Source organism: Amblyomma americanum, chromosome 1, assembly GCF_052857255.1.
Source record: "Amblyomma americanum isolate KBUSLIRL-KWMA chromosome 1, ASM5285725v1, whole genome shotgun sequence".
In the NCBI taxonomy this organism is placed as follows: domain Eukaryota; kingdom Metazoa; phylum Arthropoda; class Arachnida; order Ixodida; family Ixodidae; genus Amblyomma; species Amblyomma americanum.
The window spans coordinates 186,356,626-186,372,655 of NC_135497.1; the positions used below are offsets into that span (position 1 = coordinate 186,356,626).

A 16,030-nucleotide genomic window follows, 5' to 3' on the forward strand; every position below is an offset into this window, starting at 1 on the left:
CACGACCAACGCGCAATAAACACAATTTGACAATCATGGTGCCACGGGGCCGAACGAAAGCGTATCAGTTTTCTTTTTTTCCAAGAACGATATTGGAATGGAACGGGCTTCCGTGTGACGTGGTCCGTTTGACAGACCAGAAGTCTTTTTTATCTGCTGTCATATCGTCATTTTAAGCGCAGTGTATTCGTTCATGCTCTTTTGTTTGCTTTCTTTTGTATTTTAGGTAACCGAGTGCATTTAACTTTGCTCTTTGTCTTTCTATAAAACCCTGTGTGTTAGCTTTTGCTTCTTTATCCGCATTTTTACTTGCTTTGTTTTGTCGCGATGTACGATGTATCCTTGTACCGCTCCTGCCTTGGCCACCAAATGGAGGCTGGCAGTATTGAATAAATAAAATAAATAAATAAAGCTTGGGGATAAAAAAATCTTAGTATGTTCAATGAAATAACTCTTCAAGGCACCTAACAGGTTTGTAAGAAATCTCAGAAAAATCAAAATCTGCCCTTTTCTCTACTACAACCATCGCGGTGGCTAAGTGGTTATGGTGCTCGGCTGCTGATCCGAAAGATGCGGGTTCGATCCCGGCCGTGGTGGTCGAATTTCACTGGAGGCGAAATTCCAGAGGCCCATGTACTGTGCAATGTCAATGCAGGTCAAAGAACCCCAGGTGGTCAAAATTTCCGGACCCCTTCGCTATGCGTCGCTTATAACCTGAGTCGCGTTGGAGCATTAAACCCCTATAAACCAAACCTAAACTTTTTCTCTACATTATTTTAGTCAATGTTTGCTGCATTGCAAGGAGTGCTATTGCAGCTGGAGACACCTTGAACTTGCTAGTGTCCTCTGATCAAATGGGATTTCATTTGATGGTTTAAAGCCTGCACAACACTTGTGAGCCCCCGAGATTGATGTCTGGCTAATGGTTTGAAAAATGTGTCATTACTGTGCTGCTACTTAGTCTGTTGTGTATGTGCTTTCTCTTGCCAGATGGGTGCGTTTTGAGGTATCGCGAAGTGCAACTGATGAAACTGAGCGGCTTGACAGTGACCCCTATCTGAGCTACGCTGCATTTCGGCAGTTGTGCCTTCAACCTCGACTAGCTGCCACAGTTGCTTCATCAGAGCCCAGCCTGCCTCCAGGTGTGCACATCAAGCAGGAGCCACTGGACACTGTATAGACACATCGAGAGCAGATGGTGAGGTGAACTTCTCGTTAAAAGATAAAATGATGAGTTGTGCAGTAATTGCAATGAAACAAGCCAACGTATCTGGTTTGCTTACACTTTTGCTTTTATGCAAGTTCATTGTCCTAGGCAAGAACGTTTTAATCTGCAAAATCGGAATGGTCAATAATGTTATTGATGAAGTGAAAGTATCGGAGAAATCTGACAGTAACAATTAAAATGATCAGTGCAGTGGTAGGAACACTGTATACCGTCAATTTCCTGCAGTGTACTGCAAGCTCTGGCAACCTTAGTGGCGACATCAGCATGTATTATTGTCTATTCTAAAATCACCTACTGAACGAAATTTGGGATTTATAGGTCCATTAAATGAGATTTGGTTGTATTTTGGATCATTCAAATTTATTTTGGGGTTCCAGAAAGTTTGTACCACCAGTTTGCTGTGTGTATTTTGTTGAGAAGGCAACCATGAGTGCATGGCTTATCTTTTTTTTTTTTTTGTCAAACTCTAATTTGTAAAATTTTAGGGGGGGGGGGGGGGGGGGCTGTTGTTAGTGGCTATGTATATGAAAAGCTTTAAAAGTGTGGGCTTAGAACACTTCGAATGCTTGTACTTTCTTCAGGAAGCTACTTTCAGGATAGAAAGTGACATTTTTTAGTTAGTTCAGGTGGATATTTAGCTACTAGTCAGCGCTCATTGCTTTTGTTGATATTACTAAGATGGTTTGGTGAAGAAGTCTAGGTTTAACCACAATTTGTAAAGGCCCTGACCTGTAGTGAATACAGGCTCCTACAGCTGTAGTATAGCCGAAAAGTAACCTTCTAAAGACCTGTACAAAAAAAGCCTGTAGTTATTGAAACCAAAGAAAGCATATGGAAATTTCTTTTTTTCATGGAAGTGTTGATATTTTTTTTGTGGAATCAGTGCTTCCACGAAAAAGAATTTACCATGTACCTTCTTTGGCTTTTTTCATGTGGATATCCAAACCAGCCGCTCACCTCCCTACCACATCTTTTAAGGACCCTGTAGTTTGTGGTGGGTTTGGCTTTTTTATTAATTTTTTTAACGTAATGCCTTTGCAGGGATATGGAGGCATCTTATTTTGTCCATGAGAATGTTTTTGCATAGCATAAAGTAATGGTTGCACGCTATATGCTGTGCGTTTTATTCTTGCTAGGTTTCAATTTTTTGAACATTTTGTCATTTTCGAGTAGATTAAATTAACTGCCTTTTCTCGACAGAAGTCTTTTTCCAAGATGGACTTTGTTCAGTGTACAAGTGTTGTAAATAATGGAGCTGTGTGATGTCGGGAAAAGTAGACTAACATTTCTGCCTAGAGGTACTCAGAAAATTGGGTTGTTTTCTGAAAGTGATGATCTTTATGTTGAGACAGCCAGCTAATTGTTTTGAAAATCCTCAGTGGGCTGCAGAAACACCTGAATTGCTCGCGGATTTGATGGCTGTAAATTGCTACCTACGGGGGCAGAAACGTGGAGGCTAACGAAAAGGGTTCAGCTTAAGTTAAGGGTGAGAGTGGGTGAGGGAACAAACGTGTGTTAGTGACATCCTAGTCGAAATCAAGAGGAAGAAATTGGCTTGGGCAGAGCATGTACTGCGAAGGCAAGATAACCGCTGGTCCTTAAGGGTAACGGAGTAGATTCCAAGAAAAGGGAAGCGTAGCAAGGGTCGGCAGAAGGTTAGGTGGGCGGATGAGATTAGGAAGTTTGCAGGCGTAGGGTGGCTGCAGTTGACAAAGGACAGAGTTAATTGGAGAGACATGGGAGAGGCCTTTGCCCTGCAGTGGGTGTAGTCAGGCTGATGATGATGATGGTGATGAAATTGCTACCAGCTTTCTTGCTATGGTCTTTGGTGTAGCGTATTGATTCATCACATCTTGCTGTGTGTGACTTGGCCTGTTGTCAGTAATGGTGATACCATTTGTATTTGAGAGTTCTCTCCATTCTAAGAAAGGATGATAAGTGTGGTTTTCACTACGGTGTTCGTTTGTGAACTAAGAGTAATTCTGTGTTGGTTATGTGTTTTGAACAGTTGAGCCTGATTCATATCACATAATGGTTTTTCATAATGGAGATCTTTGTGGTGGATCAGATCTCCCATATTACTTCAACACTGGAACTCATACTTAAACTATCTTCATTGAACTATTATGTGCCTTCTTATCTTGTCCCTCACTTTTACATTGCAATTTTTAAACTTTGTTAATTCTTGGTACTCTGCTAAATAACCATGTCGTTGAATAACTTGAGTGACTGAAAAGTTTTTGGATTAAGTAATGGACGTTATACATCGAATCATATTGAAAGATTTGTCTTTTTTTAGCTTTTTAGATTTTTTATTAGAGAGCAGATGGTAAAGAACCTGTGGTGGCTACTTTTTCTCTACATATTATACTTGTATGCAATGCTTTCATCAAACATTTCACTATAGCTTTTACAAAAAGGAATGCTGTGAAGGAGTCTTGCATTGTAGTAAAACTTGTTATCTATCTTTTTATTTACTGTTATTTGAATGCAGTTTCTAAAACAGTAGTAGGATTTATACTCGGTAAGCTTGTAGCATACACAAATCTCAAGAAAATCCTGAGCTGTACTGTAGTTCTCTGTTCACATGTTACTTCTCTGGAGCATTCAGCATGAACTCCTTGAAAACAACGTTATGCGATTTCTTGACTTGGCGCTAGCCTTTCTAAGCCGCCGCGGTGGCTGAGTGGTTATGGCGCTCGGCTGCTGGCCCGAAAGACGCGGGTTCGATCCCGGCCGCGACGGTCGAATTTCGATGGAGGCGAAATTCTAGAGGCCCGTGTGCTGTGCGATGTCAGTGCACGTTAAAGAACTCCAGGTGGCCGAAATTTCCGGAGCCCTTCACTACGGCGCCTCTCATAGCCTGAGTCGCTTTGGGACGTTAAACCCCCATAAACCAAACCAGCATTGTCAAAGGATGCTTTCTTGCAAAAAAAATAATACAAAAGTTAATCTTGTCTAGGTCCTTGATGATATTTTCTTATGACTGGATTTGCAGGAATTCTGTCTTCATGGGCTGGAAAGGTTTTTTTAACCCTGTCCATGGACATGATCATCAACACATGCTCAGCAGCTGGAGTCAACTGCAAGAGCTGCATCTGGTCAAGGCACAGAGCAAGAACAGTTAGGAGGGGAAACACCCACTGGTGCAGGCAGTCAAATGACGTCACAAAAATGTGGGCATCAATGGAAGTTTATACTGTGGTGGCACCTTGTGATGCATAATACAGGTGCTAAGCACTGAGGGAAAGGGAAACTGTTCTTCTTAAAGCAGTAATCCACTTTGTTGGCACTTTTTAGCAGGTGAGGTTGAAGCCTGGCATTCACTCCTGTACATTTGAGCCGCCAACAGAGTGCAAGAATTTGATTTTGTGGCAATGACAAAAGCATTTGCCCAGAGTTGCTTCAACAGCCAAAACAGCAGCACAGCTTCCAGTACAGCTGCCAGATGCTGCGCCAGCATGCTACTGGCTCTGAGTGTACACAGCACTTTCTTATTGCTGAAGAAGTAAGTTTTGCCTCTCCTAAATGTTATTGCTGTGTGGGTCAAGACCACCAATCATTGAGTGCAATGGATAATGTTGAGCGCATTGGAAAAGTTCGTGTTGAATAAACCACACCTGGCAAAAGTGTCACTCGTTTTGTCTTTAATGTCTTCATTTTAAGCCTGTGTACAGTTCCTTCAAACAAGTAGACCCATCTCTTGTTAAGCACGTACTGGTGGGCAAGTTGGTTCGACATACTTGCAAAAAGGCGCCAGAAAATACACGGCAGACAGAGAAGACATGGGACACACGCGTAGGTGCACTAAAAACAGATGGTTTATTCTTGTCGCCTGGAATAAATACATGCGGGCAAGTGATAAGCACCCAGACACTGACTCTGCATGCGCAGCATGACATCGTGCTGTGGTGAGTCAGTTTCTGGGTGCTTATCACTTGCCCGCATGTAATTGCCCGCATGTATTTATTCCGTGCAACAAGAAATAAACCATCTGTTGTTAGTGCACCTACGTGTCTGTCCCGTGTCCTCTTTTCTGTCTGCAGTGTATTTCCTGGCGCGTTTTTGCAAGACCATCTCTTGTGATGCCACAGCTGATGTTGTCGTCCCGCTGTGAATGGGCCAGGAGCGGCTGCACTCTGGTACCGCGGCGCTGCACTGCTGGCACGCGCTGCCGCTTGGTTGCACTGAGGATAAAGAGAGCAAGGGAATCATGCCCTTCACTCTCGGGCGCCACTTAATAACAGCACCCGTGAAAACCTAATGCGGCGTTCGTTCTGCCTGCTGCATGTCTGTCTTGCCGCCATCGCGGTACAGCGCTTCATGCGAGTAATTGCGGTGGCCAGGGCGAAGCTGCCCGGTGTCTTTGCAACGCGCTGTGGCATAGGAAATTGCCTAATCGCCAAGATTCTTCATTGTATTTTTATCCTACACTTTCAGAGGCCCCAAGCCTTTGCATTATCGTGATAGATATTTTGTGTATTGTGTTGGGTTGACCAATAATGTTTCATATTTTCAGTTTGTTGCTGTTTGTAATGGAGACACAGGATTAAATGTAACCTTGACTTGTCTCACTGCACCCAAGTGTGGTACTAAGCTGTCTTGTGATATGTGGGCCATTTGCTCACCGTTCTTTGAAAACGCGACCAGAAGCCACATATTGACCAGAAAGGCTCCCTTTGAAAAGGGCACGTAACCACCGTTCTAATACAGAACATTATAAATACATCGTAGACCACACTTCTCTACTAAGAAATGACTGTATTTGTGCACAGCTTTGTGATTTTTTTAATAAATCCACAGAAAAATTGTGAAAATGTTTGGGAATTGGAGGATGTTCACCCTCCCTGTCTAGCCGATACAACCACTCCCTAACCACTTTGGAAAGTGGCCACACTTTCTAGCCTCTTTCGACAACCTGTAGAATAGTGACTCATTCGCCGCGTTAGATTCCCCCTTGCATGCACACATTATCCAAGCGCAAGTGTGTCACATCCTCATTGGGCACCACAGTACGGGAGTTATTACCCTTAGTTTGGGATTGCATAAAGACCATGGCCATGTGATGATCACCTTGTGGTAATCAAGATCACTTTGATGATCACGAGACGACCACGGCCAAGAGATGATGAACACGTCCCTTCCTTTTTTTTCATCCGGACAGAACAAGTGTGTCAAAGCAGACGTGTTATTGTGAATGAGTGCAGAATAAAAAAAATTAAAAATCGGCAGTGGAAAGAGATTAAAATGGTTTTATTGACATTTAGTTTTATTACGAGCCAGTTGTCGCACCTCTCTTGCACTTTGATGAGATCGTTCTGTAGGACAGTAACATCAGGTAGGTTATTTATGGAATGATAGATCACACAAATCATTGGCATACAGGTGTATGTTAGATGTTATGTTGTTTGGTAGGTTGTTAATATAAATCAGGAAAAGTAGGGGGCCTATTACAGTACCTTGGGGAACACCTGACTGGACATGGGAGAGAGTGGATGAATGGGAGTTGGCGACCACAAACTGGAGACGATTGGTTAAGAAATTGCTGATCCAGGTGAGCACACAAAGGTCTGAGTAGCAGGAAACGATGGCGGGACTTGTTGAAGGTTTTCTCAAAATCTATAAAAAAAAGAGTCAATGGGTATGCTAAGGTCAAAGTTGGTGTGAATATCATGAAGGAAAAGTGCAAGCTGGCATTCAAAAGAATGGCCTTGACGGAAGCCATGCTGGTTGGGTTGAAAAAAGCTGATGGATGATAGGAAAGTTGCAACCTGAGAATGAATAATATGCTTCATAATTTTTGAACAAACGCTCGTGATAGATGTCAGTCGGTAGTTACTGGGGCATACATTGTTTGAAGACTGGAATGACCTTCCCAATCCTCCAGTCAGCGCGAATGGTACCAGAAGTTAGCGACTGCTGAAATACGAGTGACAAAACAAAGCTATTGACATGTTTAGTCTTTTTAAGAACTTTAGCATTAATGCCATCTGTTCCCACCAAGGACGAATTCTTTAGTTTCTCAGTGACATTAGAGATACCGTTCAGGTCGAAGGTTATAGGATACATTTGAGGATGAGCATATTCCGGTTGCAGTGGCAGGTTTATAAGGGTCTCATTATTGAAGACAGCACAAAATCGTGTTCAGGTACATTGCAGCCATCGGTACAAGACAAAAAAATATTGGTTGAAACGCAAGGATTGACAGTTTTCCAAAAATTTTTTTGGTCGTTATGCTGTGTTCAAATGACATCAGCAAAGCAGTCTAGTTACATAAGTGTTGATATTTGATGGACACTCTGAATAAGTTATGTTCCAGCTGAAGTTGGATGTTGGAGCAGCACCAAGCTGCTAATATAGTTGTATGCGTATTCTTCAATTAGCCTTGGGTACCCCCCAGTCAGTTCACCTAGCACTTCGCCTAATGCTGTGCTTGTATGAGTATTCCAACTGGCTAACCTAGTCACGTTTTTTTTTTTTTTAAGGGGAGATCTTTTTCATTCTTTTAAGTTGCCAAAGGATGCATTGGGATGTGGGTATTGCCAAGAAAGGATAGTGAGCAAACATCTCTATACAGCTGGTTTTTTGCCATTGAGGTTTCTATACAAGCTTTCAGAATGACGAGGATCCTGGTTGGGCTTGCTAGTGTGGCACTGTCGAGTGCATTTTGTGTAGCACATTAAAAAAAAAAATTAATAGCGATTGTTGCAATGCGGATGATGAGCTCTAGCTATGGTGGCACAATTGTGTTTCAGTCCCATTTATTCATCATTGATATCACTTGTTATAAAGTTCACGTCTGCTCCTGCCTTCCTCTAAGTTTTTGTCTTCGGTCCATTCAAATTGACGCCACCGCAGTGGCCCAGTGGTTATGGTACTCAGCTGCTGACCCAAACGATGCGGGTTCGATCTCGGCCGGCCACTGCTGTTGAATTTCGATTGAGGCGAAATTTTAGAGGCCTGTGTACTGTGCAATGTCAGTGCACATGAAAGAACCCCAGGTGGTAGAAATTTCCAGAGCCTTTCACTATGGTGTCCCTCATAGCCTGAGTCGCTTTGGGACGTTAAACCCCCACAAACCTAAATCTAAACACATTCAAGTTGCATGATAGCAGGTGGGTAAGATCAGAAGGAAGATAGCAGGGCGACAGCTATGTCCTGGAGACAAGGTTTCAAATTTCTTCTTTAGACTCCCTTCCCCCCTGAAAAGCCCACGTAAAAGGCGCTGGCCACGTGTACTTGCACTTTCAGACATTGCCATAGAGTCTGCGCTTCTGCCTGCATCTGAACGGCGGCAGCTGCTTTGAAGAGCAGGGTGCTTGGTGACGAACGTGGCGTTCTTTTGCCAAGAGTGCTATGGCTGTTTCCTGCTGCTTGCATTACTCGTTTCCATTCAAAGTCTAGTTGTGGTGTTTACGTGCAGTTCCTTTAAATCTGTTTTCTTTACAACGTAAGAGTAACTGCAAAGGAAATGCATGAGCATGCTCGCTGCAGACACTTCCAGACTACAAGAAATGCTATGCCTTTCCTGGGAACCTTCCCATTGAGAGCTAGAACTCGGACACACCAAGAGAACGACTAACACATGCCACTTGAGTGTTTATTTTGCCTATGTGCCCTGTTCATTTGTCTCCTAATGTGCCATGCACAGCAATTTTGGAGAGAACTGTGCCTGCAAGCCCCATTAAAACTGCACACGAGTGGGAATGAACTGCTGTTCTGTTTACCTGTTAGGGGAGGTGCGTTCTGGCTAAATTCAATGGCAAAAGTTCATAAAATTCATTTTACATCTGAGCACTTTGGTATCCTCAATGCACACAGATTGCAGATGAGCCCAAACGTTCTTGCTAGACAGTGTCCATGGGCCTTGTACGAATTGCTACTTCTCAAACAAGTGGATCAAAGCATTGTCATGTACTTGCTTATTGATTCACTCTATGACACATTTACATTCTGGTGACTAACTGTGCAACTTGGATATGGATTACCTTCTACTGGCTTAATATTTGCTGCTTATCTTGAATGCCGAATGTGCATTGATGGATGAATCAACTGCATATCTTTTTGCAGTCAAAAATTCAGTGTCTCCTTAGTATTTGTTGTCACTAGGCTCAGACAAGTTTCCTTGTAGCTCTCAGTATGGAATGGCAGTAAACCAAGGTTGTAAGAGTAAAAAACTGTGTAGACTTCCGATTTGAAAAGGTGCAAGCCACATGATACCCTCAATGCACTGCATTCTACGTAGACTTGAAACTTACTCCTTCCTTCCTATTTTTATTGCCTTCACAAAAATGGACTGTTCAGCAGCAAATTGCTTGGCTGTGACCTTGGAATGGAAATGATTTTATTTCTCGAGTTGCTTACCAATAGGTGCACTCATCAGGCTACATATCTTTGTCCTGTGCAGAGTTTTTTTTGTACCACTTGCTGCCTCATCTGTGTTTTGTTTTCCACATACAAAGTGTCTTGCCATGGCACCATGTCAAGCTATTCACATTTTTGATATCTGCAACTGAGTTGTGTGGTTTTCACAAAAAATGCTACTGGGCTTTTCGCTCTCCTCTCAAGCTATGAAGTGACAGCAATAGCTGTGTCGCACCTGCCTCCCTACCCCCGTGCACCCACAACCAGGCCTGCTTGGATCACATGACCACAGGTGGCACATTGTTAAGAGCTCCAAAACTTTGGTCTGCATGTTCGTTTTGGTTCAGGCATACCAGGATAATGTTCTATGCAGCTATTAAGTGAACTTTTTTAAGTGAAGTTTTTGGTTCGAACATTTGGTTCCAACACATTGGTGTAAACAAAGTATATTTTCAAGCATGATTTATGCACTGAATTTTTTATAAGCAGTTATTGAGTCGCACCTGGCAAAATTTTTCCGTTAGCATTCATTGCATGCAAGAGAGGAATCTTGATCTTAACTGTAATGTCTCTATTGACTGATAAGGGCAGCTCTCATCAGGCACTTATTTCAGGCAAATTCTCTCTGGCACTTTTTCTGGTGCCACAAAGCAAGTGTTCCACTTCTCAGTAAAAGAAGATAATTGTAAATTTCAAAATCATGGCTGGAACTGGAAACCTGATACAACTACTGCGATTCCAACTATTTACAGTTCAAGATCTCCAATAGTTTTCCTCCTTACTGTGTTCTTTGCTAGAGACAGTGGCACTAGGCAGCGATGTACATTCAGATATTGTAACTCTGGGAAAATGCTAACTGCGTGTAATGCAGACATAGCATGCATTTAATTTTGCTGATGTGAACTGCTAATTGCAGCAGTTTTATAGCAGTTCACATCAGCATTTGCCTTACAGTCTAGACAGTGAAAGTTGGTTTGAACAAATGTTTTGAAAACCCTGGCATCAGGAACAGCATCAGTTTCAAAGATACTGAGTGGGAGATGTGGAAGAAGCTTCATCCACATGCAACCAAGAATGTAGAGGATGTGAATGAGAACGTGCAAAAGTTTATACGCGAAAGCAAAAAAAAATACAGGAGCAATGGGCCACACAGAGCATCCATTGCCTTTTTCTTCCATGTTTGCACCTGACTGCACTGCCTTCAGTATATTTTACCAGTTCGATGGCTGTAGTTATGCAAGAGGTTGCATAGTGCAGTGGTGCTTTCTGATCAGCCAAAGGATTGGATTATTGGATGATCCATAAAAAAAGATGGAACTCTGAAAGACCAAAGGCTTCTGTACCAAGAGTACTAGTATTATTGGAGAGATACTGTTGGCTGGTGGTCTGCAGCACCTGCCTTTCACATCCGAGTTATTTTCTTCCAGCTTTATAAAGTATGCGTTATTTACAAAGAGAGTTGAGGGTTTTTTTTTTTTTTTCGTCGCAGTTTTTCGCTCAAGAACATGTCCACATTCTCTAAGAAAATTTTTGAAAACCGAAAAATTGTAAGATACTGCTATTGAAATATTGAAGGCAATGGTCCATTTTTCTGATATGTAACAAAATCTTTGTGTTTCCATCGACTGCATCGAACAGTTAAGACTGCCATAGAAAAACTATGGAAGTTGTATTTTCTCCTACCATTTTCACTCAAGTGCCAAATATGTGGGGATCATTCAAAGAATTTGATATAGTACTCCTACTTGACATTCAGGAATACTATGATCTTTTTCTAGTATGACACACCCCTAAATATATCCCCTACAGGCAAATGTAGAACAAATAAATAAATGCAACTTGCCATGGTAGCTTTGGCATTACGCTGCTGAGTCCAGTGTGGTGGAATTGAATCTCTGCCGTGGCAACCACATTTTGATGGAGGCGAAATGCAAAGTGCCCACGGAAGAACCCAGGCAGTCATAACTGATCCAGAGCCCTTCATTATTACAGCATTCCTCATAGCATGCAGCTTGGGATGCTAAACCCCACATTCCATACCAATAAATAAACAAATTAATAAGTACATATAAAAGCCCCAACTGAAGCAAATATATTGCTGCAGCTTCGATACTGTCAACATGATTCTGGGCTCCCAAATAGAGCAAAGTCACTTTCAGCTGCCCCATGATAGCATCAATGAAAGCACTTACAGCAGTGTAAATGCTGACAATGAGCTGGGAGCAATGAGGAAGGATGGATTAATTCCAACCAAAGGAGGGTCTTTAACGCACTGAAATCTCGGTATATGAATATTTTTGCATTGTGCTTCCATCAAAATCTGGCTGCCATGGCTGGAATCAAATTACCATGCTGCATCACAAGCTTCATCTTCAATCGGAGGCATGGAGGGTGTGGGCTTACTCAGCCGACAGTTCATAAGCCCTCTGTGTCTGCTCTTCCCTGCACTGTCATTCACACAGTTGGCATTTCTACGGCATTTAAGGCCTAGCTGGCCCCAGTAGCTTCATTTCCCCACAATTGACAAAACTGTTCTTGTTTGCTGGCTGCCGGCAAACTTAACACAAAGACGGTGCTGGTCAATCATCTTCCCATATCAGCTGATGTTTACTTTTTACTGCCAAAATACTCTTCAACAAGACGATTATGACTATGCCTTGTATGTTCAAGCGACACCAGCTACACAGGTGGAACCAAAACCAAACAGAATATGGCATACAATCAAGCACATCGATAGAACTTATGGCATGTAGCACTTACATATATGTAAATTAGTTTGTGCAATGACTGCAAGCTTGAGCACACATTATGCCCTTGAATTTACACTAGGTTGCATGCCACTGCATTCATCGAGCACCATGTATAAAGAATATCAAGCACACCACACATTAATTTCTGCTACATCTCATGTAAAACCAATTATAGAACGCTATTGCACTATCTATATGTTGTGTTGCTTGTGCACTGATAAGTTGCATGAGAAAGCATGAACGAGTCCCACTCTGCTGGTAGCTGCATGCTCAGTTTTTAGCAAATGTGCATAATTAAACCAGGCCACCTGCTGGCCTGTTTACCATGGCGACACTGAAAAATAGTTGCTAATTGTAATTCAGTGACTGTAAAAGCAGAGCCAGCACATTGAATTTGAATTTATTATTAGTTCTTTGAGACATACAGTAGTCTCAGGTGCTGTGGCAAAAGGAAATATTTCTTGCCTGACAAAGGCCACAACACCCGAAGCATTTATACTCTCTCCAGAAAAAAAGTAAATAAAAGGAAAGAAAACAACAGCACAGCAAGTAGCAGTTTCTTTCAAAAACGAGAGAAAAACACAATAAACAGCATCTGAGAACACTGTGACCTAACAAGAACTTCCAAACAAACAAAACGAAAGCCTTTGTCAAACCCTTTTAAGAAAAATAAAACGACACATATGAGGATGTTATGTAGAAAAGTTTTGCAAAAAATAATTTTTCACACGTATTTAAAACTTGCAATAGAATGACATGTTTCAGGCTTCTCTACGATACTGTGGTGCTCTTTTAATATGGTAGGTATTTGAAAATGCAAAGTCTGTGTTTCGTAGTTGGTGCGTATTAGTGCTTTAGAAATTGTTTCATGCCTCAAGTTGTAAGACGTTTCTTTTGTGGCGAAAGTCTTGCTAAAGTGTTCTTTGGCGGTCTGTCTGAGACGAAATGCTTTGAGCGATAATTTATGTAAGAACGGGTAGTCTATAGCAAGTATTCCAAGCTTATTAAAAAGTGGCATAGTGCGCGCTAGGAAGTCGAGGTTTCAAATAGATCTTACCATCCTTCTATGCAGCCTAAAAAGTGACTCTAGGTTTCTTTTGGTGGTGGTGCCCCAGACCAAAAGCGAATATCGCAGACATGAGTGTATTAGACTTAGTAATACAGTTGCTTTTTCAGGCTCAATGGAATAAAGTGTTTCACTAGGTTTATCATTCCTATCGCTCTGCGAATATCTGGTTGGAAGGATGCAACGTGGATTGACCAGTAAAGATTCTCATTAAACTATGTGCCCAAAAATTTAATGCAGGTAGTAATTTCAATAACATTATCTCTGAATTTCAAATCGTAGTTACTCGTCAACTGCTTTCATTTCGGTCTAAGTATAACACTTTTTGTTTTATTGCAGTTTAATTGCAATTTGCTTGCGTTTAACTAGCTCCTGCGGTGACCCGTCCAACTGTTGGCTGCGTTAAAGGCATCTTTCATGTTTTTCCCAGAGAAGAAAGCGCTCGTGTCATCAGCATATAACACAGTGTATGGTTATTTGGGATATTCACTATGTCACTGATGTAAAGAAGAAATAATGTTAGACCCAGAATTGACCGTTGAGGAACTCAGCAGTTTAAAACGAGACACTCGGAGCTATATCCATGTAGGGAAATGAACTGCTTTCGAGTACCGAGGTAGTTTTTAATTAACGCATGTGCAACACGTCTAATACCATACCAGGGCAACTTCTTGAGCAAGACATCATGATTAATTGAATCAAAAGATTTCTTAAAGTCCAAGAATACTCCAAATGTGAAAAGCTGTTTTTCGAAATTCTGAATCATGTGGTCTTTTGCATGCAAAAGTGCCTGCTCTATAGATCGTTGCTTCTGAATACCAAATTCTTCGGGAACAATTGCCTTGATCTTCGCCAGGTGTCCAACTAACCTGTTATTTAGCACACATTCAGGTATTTTAGAAAGTATAGGAAGGACTGAAATAGGCCTGTAGTGATTGAGGTTGTCAACTGCACCACCCTTATGTACTGCTACAACTTTCGCGGCTTTCATAAGCAGAGGAAATTCGCCAGTCGATAAAATGAAGTTGCAGATATGTAAAAGGGGGCGACACACAACTTGTGCTATACTTTTTATTGGTTTTGTGCTTATCTCGTCTGCTCCGCTTGCACATTTGTTCTTTAATGAAGATATGACATAGACTATCTCATTTGGGCATGTTGGGTGAAGAAATATGGTAGGAATGTTAGAATTGGTATTGTAGACTCCATATTGATCAACTAAGGAACTGCTGCACTGTAAGCCTGAACGTCGAAAATGGGAGTTAAATTCGTTGGCTAGTTCTGCTTCTGATAGTGGTATACCATCAACAACAATTGATTGAGAATAGTTCGCTCTTGAGCTGGTCCGCAGTTCTTTAAAAGTTTTCCATAGCAGGGAAGGGTTATATGCAGCCGCAGTGAACTTTTTTTTTATAGTACTCACGCTTGGCTTTTTTAGCTTGGAGTTTGTCTTGTTGCAGAACTGCTTGTTCAACACATTTGCATCTTTTGTTTTAATAAACGATTCAAATAACTTGTTACGTTCTTCGATTCGATTTCTTTATAGCCCAAGGCTTCCTACTTTTACGGTACATTTTATATGATTCTAGCAGAAAGCAGCTTTCGTGAATATTTTAAAAGACATCAATGAACTTGTTGTATGCCTGATGTACTTTCTTTTGCCTCTCTATTTCAGTCCAGTCAGTGCTAGCTACAATCGCTTGGAACCCCATGATGTTACTGTCGTTTATTTTCCTTGTTGCTATAGCTTCCAAGTTTTTTTGTCCAATACCGTGATTGTCAGAGCATGGTATAATACAAAATATTGGTAAGTGATCGCTATCGCTTAGCAGCACTCCTGGAAAGATCTGCTCACTGAAATGGCTCGTGAAACGTATGTCTAACAGCGTACTTGTTTCGAGACATTCTTTTTGGTGACTGTACTACATTCCGACAGCCGTAAGATTGGCAGACATCCAGTAAATCACATTTTTGACTGTTTTCAAGCAAAAGGTCAATATTAAAATCACCTGTTAATAACACCGGCACTTTTAATAATAAGCTATGGTCCAGAATATTTTCCACTATCTGCAAAAAATTTCTGGCATGACCTGTGGGTGGGCGGTAGAGCACAGCAAGAACTAGACCATTGCACTCTGCCACTAATGAGTCACAATCATCGTTCACGATGTGAAACTTCCAATTCGTTGTGAAATATGTCACTGCACAAATAGAAAGCAATGCCACCACCTCTCTGGTTACATCGCGAGGCAGACAGGCAGTTGTAACCCTCAAAATCAGGAATAAAATTGCCTGCATTGAACCGAGTTTCAGTATATGCCAGCACATTGAACTTGAACGGCAAAGAACCGAGGAGCATGCTGACATCGTCGAGTTTATTCCTAAGGATTCTGGCATTCATGTGAAAAACGGAGAAACATTGCTTGCCGTGAACGTTATCACCCACGGCCTCTTGGAACTTTCTTTGACTGTAGTACTGGTTCTGACTTTGGCTATTCATTTCAGTCACTTGACGCCTACCTTATGGCTTATCAACTGCTCTATTTTGGGGAGATCTTCTGTTTCAATTTTCAATGCATCTTCCCCTTCACATTTCCTGACAAAAAGCTTTCCATCTCTCGC

General features: G+C 41.7%; 1 protein-coding gene across 1 annotated transcript in view; it reads left to right on the plus strand.

The window, feature by feature from the left end:
* Positions 1 to 4,870, plus strand: part of LOC144114357 (transforming growth factor beta regulator 1) — a 29,032-nt gene extending 24,162 nt beyond the window's left edge. The window contains exons 4-5 of the mRNA XM_077648027.1: positions 991 to 1,198; positions 4,227 to 4,870. Coding sequence (XP_077504153.1) covers positions 991 to 1,180 — 190 coding nt within the window. The 3' untranslated portion in view covers positions 1,181 to 1,198; positions 4,227 to 4,870. The remainder of the gene's footprint in view (positions 1 to 990; positions 1,199 to 4,226) is intronic.
* The last annotated feature ends 11,160 nt before the right edge of the window (positions 4,871 to 16,030 follow it).